Raw genomic sequence first — 13,821 nt, 5'->3', positions numbered from 1 at the left:
GGCGTAACGTTAGACCCTGTGTGGCAGGTAGGGAAAGGGTGGTGGGGGGGGGGGGGGATTTTATAATCTTCTCTATTCCTTAACAACACCCCGGCTGCCGCGATGTTATTGCCCCGCGAATGTGAAGAAATCAGCGGGAGGATATGGTGCAATGATCTATAAGGAAAACAAGTACTGCATTTTCACTTGGGCGCGAGGCTACATTGACGATACGGAAAGGGTAGAAGCTTGGATAAAGGAACAAAAAAAATGGACGTTGAGAAAATCTAGTGGTTAGTAGTACAGTAGAACCCCGGTAAAAATGAGTAAAAATGACTGAAAAGCGGGTCCAAGGGAAATGGAAGTTAGTTCGAGTTAGCGGGGTTGTTCGAGTTATCCGAGTTCGAGTTACCGGGGTTCTACTGTAGTTTATAGTGGGTTGGGTTCAACCTGATGGAGACCTGGGGAGAGCACTAGCTCTCTCTCGCTGAGAATTTTATGTGGGTTCACCATTTGGTGTATATAGGACACGAGGTACGGTACTTGACCGAATTTATTACCGCTGACCTGATCTACTGACTTGCTAAATTTGGAAAATGGCGGAAAAGATGGCGAACTGACCTTTCATTTTAAAACCCAACTAATCTTGATTTAAAATGGACGAAGACGATGATAAAGTCGAAGTAGATGGGCAGCTAATTGCAGAAAGTATCAAGTCAATTTCAGAGTCCATGGGAATCTCTAACCTCAATGATGAAGCGATAAATTTGTTGATTGACGATGGAACATACCGACTGAAACAACTCGCTCAGGTGCGTCCTGTTTTCAGCGTAATGATGCAGGATTAACTGTACTGAATGGACTGTGGTAGGGATATGCATAAAAAGGATTGTATACCTCATTCTCAAAAGCTGTTTAAGTTATACGTGTTTAGTAGTGCGATTAGAAAACTTGCCACATATAAAATTTGGGAAATTTGATTATTCGTTACAAAGTTAAGCTTACTGGGTATTCAAAAGTCAAACTTACCAGAAAGCCTACATTTATTTATAAATAGTTAAACATTAACTATTGAATTTTTGGTCCATCAAATTTTAGTATTTGTTTTTAATACAAAGTTTGTCTTTTCCTGAAATGTCATTATTGGTGTAATTGTTGTGGTTTAAATAAATTTTATCATTTTCAAACCAGTTTGATTCTTATTACCCTTTGTTACAGATTATGATAATCAATATGAAACAATGAAAAATAAAACTGGTTGGTAAAATTTAAAACCAAAGATAAATTAAAACCACAACATAACCGTTAAACTTTTGCTGCATATTTTCAGCTTACAATGTCATGTTTTGGCTCAACAAGTTGGTCACACTTCTCTCCCAATGGTGCTCTTAGGCTAGATAGTGTGCCAGTGACCAGTCTAAATAAGTATGATTTTAGTACAAATGTCTTACAAGCTAATTCAGCATTTGTTTCTAGGAGTCTGCTAAATTTATGCAGAACTCGAAACGAAGGAAACTCATCACTGGTGATATTGATAATGCCCTTCATGTACAAAACATTGAGGTATGATAACTATACTGTATGGTAGCGGGTCTATAATACTTTGGCTGTTTAAGCCAATTTTGAGTGTTGCTTTGCGAGTACATTCGTATTTATCTGGTGGTTTACCGTCATGAAATTATAGCAGTTTCCGTCTTTAGGAGAAAACCAAACCAAAGCTGTTTGCAGTCTAGGAAAAACAAAGTTTGGCGGTTTGCGGAATGCACGATGCCCTTTTATAGATCATCTGTGGTAGCTAAACAGCAGATCAAAACTGCTGAGTTATTGAGCACCCTGTATTCTGTCTTTTCTTAATGTGTCTTCTAAAAGATGAAACATCTCAAGTATAGTAAGGAATGATCCGCTTACTTATACACGTACATGTAACACAGGGTACAGTGTATTCTTGTTCAGTTCTTGGTTGTTCTTAGTAGCACATATGCAGGGCTGAAAATAACAGTTGGACATTGGACACTGGCCGACCACAATTTGCCAATGTCTGACGAAATTCCAAGTGTGGTCGGACAGAATGTTCGGACAACTGTTTTTTGTTTTGTTTTCCAGTGCAGACACCAATGTTCTGCGTTGATAACGCATTAGATTAGCAGGTTCACATATCAAGCAGTACTGTAATATGATGTCCGACCTCATATTTGTTTTGTCCGATCAAAATGGCAACTTAGTCGGATGCATGTCCTTTCAAGGGAAAAAAATTATTTGCAGCCCCGCATATGGCCTAATAAAAGTCAACTTTAGACATCTTTGTAATAAGTTTGAACCATTATTTGGATTTCTCTCATGTGACAATGCAACTGACATGTTTTGCTGTTTGTTTTTATTTTTCCTGCAGCCTCTTTATGGTTTCAGTGCTAAAGAATTCATCCCATTCCGTTTTGCCAGTGGAGGTGGAAGGGAACTGTATTATTATAAAGATCCTGAGATTGATTTAAATGAGATTGTGAGCTCTCAGTTGCCACGTATACCAGTGGATGTCAACATCAAAGGTATATAAATTGCTGCAACTCTGTCTCTTGCAGTACCGATATCTAGAGAAATGTAAGCGCATTGAGTTTTTTAAATGCGCCCAATAAAACCTTATTACTATTATTATATTATTATCTGTTCATTAGATGATAAAGGCCTTATGTGCCACGAGGCACAAAGAAGCTAGGTGAAGGTGATTAGATGATAAAATAATTGGTAATTCTCATCCCTTCATCAACAGGCAACTAGAAATGTAATTTCAGTATTTGTAGATAATCTTAACAGTGTGTCAGAATCAGTGGCCGATCTTGGGGACCCACCTTATTTTTTGGCAAACTGAGGCCCGAAGGTCCGAGCAAAATGTTATTTCGAGAGCCGGCCCCCCTCTTTTCTTAGGGTCTGGATGATTGGGCCCCCTACTTATCTAAAGGTCTGGATCTGCCACTGAAAATTGATTCTGGACCTAGCATCATATGCAGGTTAAGTAAGTTGTTGATTCTCTGTTTTCTTTGAGGCTTTTCTCTCGGTTCACGAGGATTGAGTTTGTTGTTAATTCTTTATAATTATAAAAAAAAGTTTGTTGTAAAGCTAATGTTTGAGTGCAAGCACTCTGTTAGAGCAAAAAAACAGGAAGAGCCAATGCTCAAAACCTCAGCTTTTTCAAATTGACTATGGCATTTGATTTATTGTTGTAAAATTCATTAAATATTCATGCGGGTGCAAACCAATCCCAGTACCATATTCAGATCACATGTACACAACTGTAAACCCCAATACAAATCAAACAATAGAATTAACTTTTGATACAAACTCCTGCTCAGCTAATTAGTATTCATAAAATATTCGGGTCCACTGTGGGCGTTTCAATGGCTCGCCTATCGGCTCGCCATTGTAAACGCCCATACAGATCTCCCGCTCATATTTTATCTACTACTTATCAATGTCTTGTTGATAATCAACAATTTTGAAAGTGTTTTCAATTGCTACCCAGCTGTGAAGGGTGTAACAGGAATGCAACAATGAACCTTTTCTTCTTTGTTTCAGCTCACTGGTTGAGTATTGAAGGGCTTCAGCCAGCTATTCCTGAAAATCCACCACCAGGTATAAGATTATGCATGTGAATTATTAATGTCAAAGGTCTAGCTAAACTAGGAAAACATTGTGGGATGCAAATGTTTTCCAGTTTAGCTGCACGGAAAAAAATGTTGCGTAAACAAATTTTGCTTCCCGGAAACAAGAAAATGTTTTTGCCTTTGGTCAAAAACATTTTTGCTTTCTGGACACAAATTTTTCTTCCGAAACATATGTTGCTCAGTTTAGCCACCATGGAAGCAATGTTGACTAGTTTATGTGCATGCCTGACACTGTGTTCCTGGTACATTGTTTCCTTGTTTGGCCACCCAAGCAGCAAAACATTTTCCTTGTTTCCTGCTGATTTAGCCACCTAGGTAACATGACAAGAAACAATGTTTCTGCAGCAATGTTTCCTACTTTAGCCAGGCCTTACAGTCAACGCGCTTCACGCATGAACGCACAACTTCAAACATTTTTCAAACTTCATTTTCAGTTAATGAAATCATTCTTCGAAACTTCAATCGAACAATTGTAAATCAAATTGAAAGTATTTAAAAGCCCATGGTAAAATTGAAAATAAGACATCTGACGTTATGGCAATTGATAATTTTTTTTAAAATAATTTCGGCTGTGTGCTGGGTTTTTTTTTCGCGCGGGAACAAATTACATGTAAATGAGCGACTGTGTCACCGCCGCATTCACGCAGTTATGCGCTCGTTCGATTGAATTGTTCTTTTCCAAGCTATTGTGCACTTGAATCGACAAACTAAATGCTGTGCCGCTCTCTTCTTCTACAACACACTTTTGAAGATGCAGTTTCTCCTCTTGGATGGCGCTTACTGGAATTCCCATTCGAACAAAAAAATTTTGAGGCAACAATTCTCCTACTTCGGAGACGATGTCGTGTCTAATTTCTTTGAGCGTTTTGCTTAGAAAAGCTGCTTCTCGACAAACGCAAGAGCGAGGTCATTGCTCTTTATCTTTGCTAGAATTTCCGACATTTTCAATTTCTCGGTCGCTTTCGCGCAAAAACAAATAATGATTGATTATTCGAAACGTGATCTTTATCTTTCAATCTTGCGGTGAAGGCATGTCAATCAAATTGAATCATGAAATGTTCACGTGAATATTGGAACCTTACGTCGCCGAGCGTTCATGCGTGAAGCGCGTTGACTGTAATAATAATTAGAATGCAGCATTTTTAGCCAAACTTAAGTCAGGTCAAACAAGTAAAATGTTTTCACCTATTGTAAGCTTTTGTCTTGCCAGTTTAGCCATTTGCAATTTTTTTAATTTATTGTAACCTTTTTTTGCAAATCACTTTCAGTAATCTATTTTCCTGTGTTGTTTTTAAGTTCCCATACAAGTCCAGGCTAAAGACAGCAGGTCTGTGTTAGCCGCAGCAGTACCAACTGGACCAAAAGCTGCCAAACTGCCGCCAGTGAAAGTTGCTGCCAAGAGTAAGAAACAGGGCCCTGTGAAGAAGAATGATAGAAGCCTGGACACTGAGAGCACTGGAGACAAGAACGAAAAAACAAAACCTCAAGTTACTCATGAATTATCCATGGTAAGATTTCTTAACTAAAGGTAATTCCCTTGAAATAGAACTGCTCATAGATTTTGAACCAAACTTTGCCAGTTGGTTGTTTACCTTAAGGGAAATAAAATTTTGAAATAAAAAAGGGGGGTCACCATATTCGTTTAGGAGCAGGAAGACCTTGTATTAACCATATAATTCCTTATATTTCCTTTGCGAGTACTGGCAAAGTACACATTTTCGGTGATAATGTATTATTCTGCCATAGAAATTGATCTGTATTCATTTTGTAGAAAGAATTTAATCGCTTCTTTCAAACTAAGAGAAAAAAATGATAGGTCATCGAACTTGTTGACGAGAAAACAATGATTTCTCTCGCACGCGAGCCAAGCTGCATAGAAAAAAGCCGCCATTTTGTTTATGTGCCTGCGCTAATTACGCATAAAATTCTGTGCAGTAAGGATGCGCAATGCAATACTAGGGAATCACCTTAACTCAAACTGAAGGATGTGATCTAAAATAAGTTGTAGAAAAAGTTTGAAAAACAAAGGGGGATTTTTTGTGCTGACTGTAGCCGTCTACTTGCTTGTTTATCAGGAACAGCAGTTATATTACAAGGAGATCACAGAAGCTTGTGTGGGATCCTGTGAATCCAGAAGAGCTGTAAGTCCGCTTCTGTTATTCTTACCGGTATTCTTGTTATTATTATTCTTGCATAAGTTTTGGAAGCTTAAGATGCATGTAACTTGTAAATTACAGTTCTAGTTCCTTACAGTTTGGTAGCTGTATAACTGTTCTTGTTTTATCATGGAGTGGACAATAAAAACATAAATATGGGTTTTGCAGCTACTAGTAGTACATGTACATGTAAACAGATTTTGCCTTTCCTCCTTTTTCTAGGAAGCTCTTCAGAGTTTGTCAACAGACCCTGGCCTTTACCAGATGCTACCTCGATTCAGTACATTTATCTCTGAAGGGGTGAGTCACTAGTCAGCATAGAAATGTTAATTGAAAGCTTGGAGCCACGTAAAAAAGCTGGCAGTTGCTTGAATTTTACTGACTTTGAATATTGAATACTAGGAGCACAGGCTTACCATCCTATGCTTGTGAGGTCGGCAAATTTACGACCTAATTTGATATTCCAGCTAGTTTTAAAGAACAACGGCGTGAACTGTTTGCACTCACAAACATAGGACGGTAAGCCTGTGCTAGGAGTGGGAGATTGGTAGTTTTTTAGCAGTTTCCACACATAGTGAAGGAATTTGTGCTATTTTTAATCTTAGCCACGTCTCTACAGCAGTTGTCTCTCTTCAGGCATCAGTTTCTAAACACCTGAAATTTGAGCCCACAAATTCCATGTTAATAATATAATTAATTTATTATTGCAGCACTTCCTTTTACAGTTTCTGATGCTCACCCCTTTCACGTCTTTTCTTCCCCAGCAGCTCATTAGCTTCCCTTACATGGTCACATATGAATGATTCATTTTTGTATCTTTTTTAGGTAAGAGTAAATGTTGCCCAAAATAACCTTGTGTTATTAATCTACTTGATGCGCATGGTGAAAGCACTGCTGGATAATCCAACGCTCTACTTGGAAAAATATGTGAGTTCACTTTAGAAACCTTCCATTTAAACAACTTCTCTGATGGGACCAGTCATGGCTAGCTAGTAAAATGTTGCGAACCAGTTTTGACCCTTTGTTTTATAATGGTGCTTGTTCTATTTTTTCAGTTACATGAGTTGATACCAGCAGTTATGACATGTATCGTGAGTAAACAACTCAGTCCCAATCCAGACACTGATAATCACTGGGCACTTAGAGACTTCGGTTCAAGAGTTATTGCACAAGTCTGCAGGTGATTAAAATGTTTACATTTGATAACTTAACTTATACAGTTGTGGCTTGCAGTGGCGAAGATAGATCTTGAAAAGTGTTTTGTTTTTTTATTATCCATCAGATCTTTTAATTCGACTACAAATAATGTTCAAACAAGAGTAACAAAAACCTACTGCAAGGTAAGTAACAGGAGTTATTTTAAATTAGGTATTTTTGTGATATATGAGTTACTATATAATATTATTATTATTACCCTGTGGGAGGCCCAGTGGCCTAATGGCTTGTGCGTTGGACTCCGGATCGAGTGGTCAGGGTTTGAGCCCTGGTCGGGGCACTGAGTTGTGTTCTTGGGCAAAACACTTTACTCTTACTTATAGTGGCTCTCTTCATCCTGTGCAGGTGTATCATCCTTTCCAGGGGGGAGTAGGAATATTCTTCGGCTTGTATGCAGACTTTACCCTTACCTATTATTACCCTAAGGAAGTTGTCAATCAGTTCATCGTTACATGACATTATGCAACTGTTAAAAAAACACATGGGAGTTGCACAATACAAACTGTTGATCATCTTTAAGTTTTTTTTACAGTATTCAGGGCTGTCATTAAGTTTTTAAGCAGCTGTTACATTGGAGTTATCACCTGTAGCATTTCACTCTGTATGCAATGTAACATAACACCAATTGACATCTTCACCCATTACATTGGGAGAACTCAGTCGTAACAGGTGTTACTGGTTATTGCCCTTAATGACAGCCCTGGATGGTATTATTATTTACAAGAAATTGTTATTCCTCCAGGCTTTGCACCAGGAAAAAGCTTCACTCTCCACTCATTATGGAGCTATTACTGGACTTGCTGAACTAGGGCAGGAGGTAGGATTTAACAAATAAAAATGCATGGTTCTTTACATAACCTATTCACTGCAAACACAAGAGAGTTTGAGAGAATTCAAAAGTTTACAAAAGTACATTTGAATTTTGCCAAACTTTCTCTGCAGCAGGCTTTGTAAAAAATAAGTAATCATTATATTACTTCCTTTATAAAATCAAAGCCAACAAAATGCAATGATACATCTACACTGGGCTTATGTTACAGGTCAAATTTAACTTTAGGTAATTTTTTTCAACCTTGGTAAATTTTATTTTAACCTAGGTTATTTTTTTCCTATCAACTGTCTAAAAAAGGGCTTTTCCTTTTTTTGGGTGTAGTAAAAAAATTGGGGCATGGCATTTTTGAAGGATTCTGAAAAAGAATAAAGAAAAAGAATGTTAATCGACTTTTCTCTTCTTCTTCTCTTTACATAGCCTCATACAAAACAACTTCTCACCTGAACAGAGTGCACATGATATAAAACATGGCATTTTATAAAAACAGTCAGTGTCAAATTCATTTCATCGATTCTCTCAGTAGTGATAACTTTAACCTGTCAAGTGAATAACCAGTATCACTCCAAACCTCTACTTGCAGGCACCTTTCATAGGCACACATTTCTAATTGGACACTTGTGGTCATGGCCACCCAAAACTATAGTTTTAATTAGCTTGTCATCAGCGTGCACTTGTCCTAGGTGTTTACTTACAGAGGCTCAAACTCTCCAGAGGGAAATACTATTCTCTTATGATTAACAATTTTATCATTTGACAGGTAGTTAAAGTGTTTATCATTTCAAGACTCAAGATTGAAAGTGCTTTGATTAAACAAGCACAGGATGGGGTGGATCCCGTAGAAAAAAATGCTGCAGAGAATCTCAAGAATTTACTACTGGTAGATTATCATTTTTTTTGTTTTATGTACATGTAAAAGGAGGCACTGATTGTTGAAAAAATGGCCAACACTATCCACCAGATAAATCACTATCTAGAGAACAGCGCAGTTGGTTTAGTTTTAAAATACTTATCCACTGGGTAGGGATTTACTTCTCTCAGTTGGTGTTATCTAACCTTTGAACAACTGGGGTCAGACGAACACTGTCCAATCTGTGTTAGGGACTCTGCTGCTATATACATTAACTTATATACGTACTAGATGAATATCCAGTATTTAATGTAATTTACTGACATGTTGATTTTTCTTTCATTCTAGAAACACTGCCCTGGTGTGTTACTGAGGACCCGCCTCCCTCCAGACACTCCTGAACAATATGAAAAGGATTTTGGTGCGATGGGCCGTCTGCTTTGTACAAAAGTCTCACAGATGCGACAGGCAATTAATGTAATGAAAAAGCCCTCTACACTGACAGTGCGCACAGTGACTGGTGTGCTTACCCCAGGGGTTACCACTCCAACCACACCTACTACCCCAGGGGTTAGTCCAGTAAAAGCTGTTACTCCCACCACCCCTGGGGCATTCACAATAGCCTTGCCAGCTGGATTAAAAGTTGGACTACCCACCACCCCCAAGAGTTCTACCCCCACCACTCCCACCTCAGGAGGGACTGTGTCGCTGGCAGGTTTATTGCCGACAGGAATGTTAAGTCCAAGTACGGTAAAACAGACAGTCACCCAGGAACACCACAGAAAACTGTGCCTGGCGTGACATCTACTAGTAAAACAACACCTGGTGGCTCAGTCACATAACATAAGATGTAAACTTGCATTTGTTTAATATATTTATGTAACTGTAAAAAATCTTACAACACTATGCAAACAAAAAATTGTTTTAACAGTGCTAGGTTTTTAGTGATATTTAGCAAAATATATACATAAACATGAAGAAACCAACAGAAGTTGTATGCATGTAAGATTTTGTAACTAGAAATTTACATGGAATGTAAACTGTATACAATGTAGTTGGATATGTTGTGGTTTAAATTTACCTTCGGCTTTAAAATATTTCAAACCAGTATGAACTTAACTTCCCTTTGTTTCAGATTATGCTCATGACTATGAGACAATGGAAAATACTGTAAAAATCAAACCAGCTTATTTTCTTCTAGATTTATTTGTTTTCAACCGTTTGGAGCGTGAAAAAGTTACACTGACATCGTCTAGAACTTTCAACCTCTTCTGGATTCTCTTCAGGACCAGCTTAAAAAAAATTAAAACTAAGATAAAGTTAACCACAACAGATATGTTGGACATCATAGGCCCACAATGTGCAAAGAAGTCTATCACTTCATAGCTCTCTGCATGCATTGCTTGCCTATAACACTAGTATGATAGACCTGTAATGTGTGCAAAGGGCTACCTGTCTGCAAACATTGCATGCCTAAAATACTATATTGGATGATGTGGCAAAGATACAGCACATACTTCTCACACATTGCATGCCTATAATGATATTTAGGTCTGCAATATGTGAAAGTCTACTGCTACTTAGCTCTCTGCACGCATTGCAAGGCTATGATAGTAGCTAATCAGCGAAATATCATTGTCATTCTTGTGGTTGTTTACAATGTTTCACGGTGTTTTTCGTATCAAAAAAGCCAGATACACGGTTTTCAATGAATTTCGAGGAAAGGTTTCCTACAGTTGTACATGTAAAACTACTTTCAGTAACAACCTTTTGTTTGAAAATAAATGGCTCAGTGCTAAATATTTACCTATAAAGGTTGTTTGGTTTTTCTTTGATTGTTAGTGATTGCCTAATCATGGTTACTGAAGTAGACTTTCATTGTTCTAATTAAGGTGATCAACTCCCCATCAAAATACCCAAGCATGTACTAAGCCTAGACTACTGTGAACCCCTAGAGATACGTTTTCTCACACTACTTGATGTTGACACCAATACTTCCTCACGAAAGACTAGAATATCTTGGAATTGTTGTCCCAAAGTATTCAAATCCTAACATTCTCTTGAGAATGGGTCGAGGCACATGAATGTGAGGAATGGAAGACGGAGAAATAAAGGGTTTGTTCCAGTTAAAATACTCTTCACGGTGGAGACTTGTTGCTGACTGGCTTCTTTGCCTTGTTGCAGGTGAAATGTGTGCTCCAACTAAATGGCTTTTGTTAAATCTAGTCCTGGCTTCAGGCCAAGCATCTTCACCTATTAAAATAAATTAAATTAATTTTTCAGTCTGAGTTAATTTAACGGGGGGGGGGGGGGGGCAAAATAAAAATTAACTTTATGGTTAATTTAACATTTAAACGACCTTGGTGACCCCCAATTTGGTGGCTCTGAAACTGCTGCGTAGAAACTTTATTAACTTTGCAAAAAAGTTGTATCTTAACATGTTGATCATTACTTGATAGAGCAAAAATTAAGGGTGTTTTTAACAGGTTTTACTTGCTATGGTAACCAGTGATGTCGTAAAAATGACCACAACTTGTTCAGCAATGATTGGACAATTAACAAATTTTTTTTGATATCATTATTGTAGCAGCAACTGATGAAAATTTATAGTCCTGACCCATCAAAGTATAAGACCTGGAAAGTGCTGGAAACCATTGTGAGCCTCCTTTAGGCTAGTAACTTCAAAGAATTGCTTAATTGACTAGATCAAATTTTAAAATAGTGAATTTCCAGTAAAGAAACAAGAAAGTAATATAGGACCTTGGATCATTGTTTTAACCCTGTTGAGGTACTTGGGAGATATGACTTCAGGATCTGAAGAGCTCTTCACTGGGGTGGCTGTAAGGAATAAAGAAGACCAAGCCTTAACCAATGTATGGTGATCAACATTTTATATCTCCTAACAATATCAATACATTGTAAGGCAGACAAGTGACAAGGATAAAGATTTAATCCTCAACTGGGTCGCTGGGATACTCTTTGGGAGGTCCAGTGGCCTAATGGTTGGCGCGTCGGACTCCAGATCAAGCGGTCCAGGTTCAAGACTTGGCCAGGGTCACTGCGTTGTGTTCTTGGGCTACCGTAGACACGTATTCTCACAGTGCCTCTCTCCACCCAGGTATATAAATGGGTGCTGGCAAATTTAATGCTGAGGGGTAACCCTGCGATTGACTAGCATCTCATTCAGTGGGGAGTAGAAATACTTCTAGTCGTTTCATGCTACTGGGAAACTGGATGAGTTCTGGCTTGACAGGCCACCAGGCTTGAATGCAGACTTTACTCTACCTACATGTACCAGGGGATACTCTTTGATGGGATTCAAAATTCTCATGACAAAGACAACGAAAGATAGCGGCAGGTGAAGTGAGATTACAGTGGTACCTTCTGTTTTAGCAAAGAGGGTCTCATCTATGACTGATGTCTTGGACACTGGCTTGTAAGAATCACGTAACCTGAAATGACCAAGAAGTTTGCACACTAAATCTACTGTTAACCATGTATGAGATAACTGTATTATTTATAGTAACACAGTTGAACCTCTTTAGTATGGACATTTAAGGCACAGGGAAGAGTGTCTGTATTATGGAGGTGTCCTTATTACAGAGGTAGAGATTATATGAATTAAAGTCTCTTTCAAACCAAGTGAACTCCCAGAGTAGAGTAGGATTAAGATGATGAGATGAACTGTCTGTAATAGGGAAGTGTCTGTATTATAGAGGTGTCCATAAGGAGAGGTTCAAAGTTCTTATTTTTTTATATTTTGTATGGACTGATGAAAGGTTATCAAAAACAAAAAAAATACTAAAAAAAATAAATAAAAATCTCCCTTAAACTGTGAAAAAACAGCCCTGTATTTATTAAGTGAATAAATCGGTGGGTGATAGGATTGAGGCAGGGGTTGTTAACAGAGGCAACACTAAATTGAGTAGGAGGATTGATGCAAGGCAGGGGTCAATTAACAAATGATGACAAGTCAAAATTAAGTTTCCTCCCGCCATTTTTAGTATCACGCAGGGAGGAGCATTGCGTGACGACACTGAAAACGGCCGCAGTGGAGCTAGTTAAAATTTAGACTAGAGACAAGAACTTGACAAACCCCCTCCCCATCAGAGCCTCTAGTAGTTCAATAACTTACGTTCTTTTGCTTGGTACAAATCTGACATTTCTTGCATGTGTGAATATTCCATGGCCGTCTCTGCAGTGAAAGTATTGGATCCCCTTGTACAGACCACTTGTATTACCAACTTAAAATGCAATGACAAAATGCAACGTAAGTATTTGTCCATTGTTATCCACTCATAAATAACTGAAGAATCAAGCTGCAACATATGGTTGTTATTGCAACAAATCAATAGGGATTGACAGCTGTCAATCAAGACATTTTTTTTGGCTTAATTCTTTTGGTCTCCTTTGCATGTCAGCCACACACCCGATGGTCTCAAGTTAGAAAGGCGATTTTTTCCCCGAAAAGAATTCATCTCATGCATCAGAAATTCTTTTCAAAACATAACACGAGGACACAGCATCTACAGATCAAAGTACTCAGGGCGACATTTTGAGCGGCCGAGAATATTTCAAAGTGCCCTAGTGTTCCGTAGTTTATTACCTCTTTTGGCTTTAAAGCTAAGAAGTAGTATCAACTTAAAAGTTTACGATCAAAACACGAGGTACTTAAATTAATTAAGTGTGAAACAAGGTTAAAGCTTTAAAAGCGATATCAAATCTGTATTCGATCTAGCATTTATTTCCGTACCAAGTGTCATTTGGGCTTGATGATATTGAATAAGAAATTAAATGGCTTTTAAACTTTGTTCCAAAATGTATTCTTAAGCGAGATCGAAGCATCATTAACACTAACCTCTATTGTCTAATTCGATGCCAACCCATTCGCCATCTTTAGCTACCAAGTTACCCGCATACCGAATGGTTCCATTTTCGACTTCTCCCCGCCATCTTACTTGGACGCGAGCGCCAGGGTTGATGTTATGAAAGAAAACCATCGATCTTTCTTCTACATTTTGTTTTTCACGTAAACCTTCATCCACTCTTGCGAGTAAAAAATGTAAATCGCTAGAAAAACTACAAAGAACCGCAAACAAACACGGTTGGCGGGAGAATTGTCACATTCTATTCAGA

At 38.2% G+C, this 13,821-nt stretch overlaps 2 protein-coding genes across 2 annotated transcripts; one reads left to right on the top strand and one right to left on the bottom strand.

The window, feature by feature from the left end:
- Positions 1–574: 574 nt before the first annotated feature.
- Positions 575–9,875, top strand: LOC144662207 (transcription initiation factor TFIID subunit 6-like). Its single transcript, XM_078522966.1, has 13 exons — positions 575–791; positions 1,456–1,542; positions 2,369–2,522; positions 3,547–3,603; positions 4,932–5,143; positions 5,711–5,776; positions 6,014–6,091; positions 6,617–6,718; positions 6,847–6,971; positions 7,074–7,131; positions 7,749–7,823; positions 8,596–8,715; positions 9,034–9,875. Exons 1-13 carry the CDS (start codon positions 636–638, stop codon positions 9,484–9,486), a joined length of 1,743 nt encoding a protein of 580 aa, XP_078379092.1. The 5' UTR covers positions 575–635; the 3' UTR covers positions 9,487–9,875.
- Positions 9,876–10,212: 337 nt separating this feature from the next.
- LOC144664436 (uncharacterized) lies at positions 10,213–13,799 on the bottom strand. The gene is made up of 5 exons (XM_078525553.1): positions 13,544–13,799; positions 12,821–12,929; positions 12,067–12,137; positions 11,446–11,523; positions 10,213–10,938 (listed from the first exon to the last, which is right to left on the bottom strand). The coding sequence occupies exons 1-5, from the start codon at positions 13,683–13,685 to the stop codon at positions 10,685–10,687; spliced, it is 654 nt and encodes a 217-aa protein (XP_078381679.1). The 5' UTR covers positions 13,686–13,799; the 3' UTR covers positions 10,213–10,684.
- Positions 13,800–13,821: the final 22 nt, after the last annotated feature.

The sequence above is a fragment of the Oculina patagonica genome, chromosome 8 (assembly GCF_052425735.1).
Source record: "Oculina patagonica isolate OP01 chromosome 8, crgOcupat, whole genome shotgun sequence".
Taxonomy (NCBI): Eukaryota; Metazoa; Cnidaria; class Anthozoa; order Scleractinia; family Oculinidae; genus Oculina; species Oculina patagonica.
Note: the sequence above shows the minus strand (reverse complement) of the source record. Positions and strands in the feature narration are given on the sequence as shown.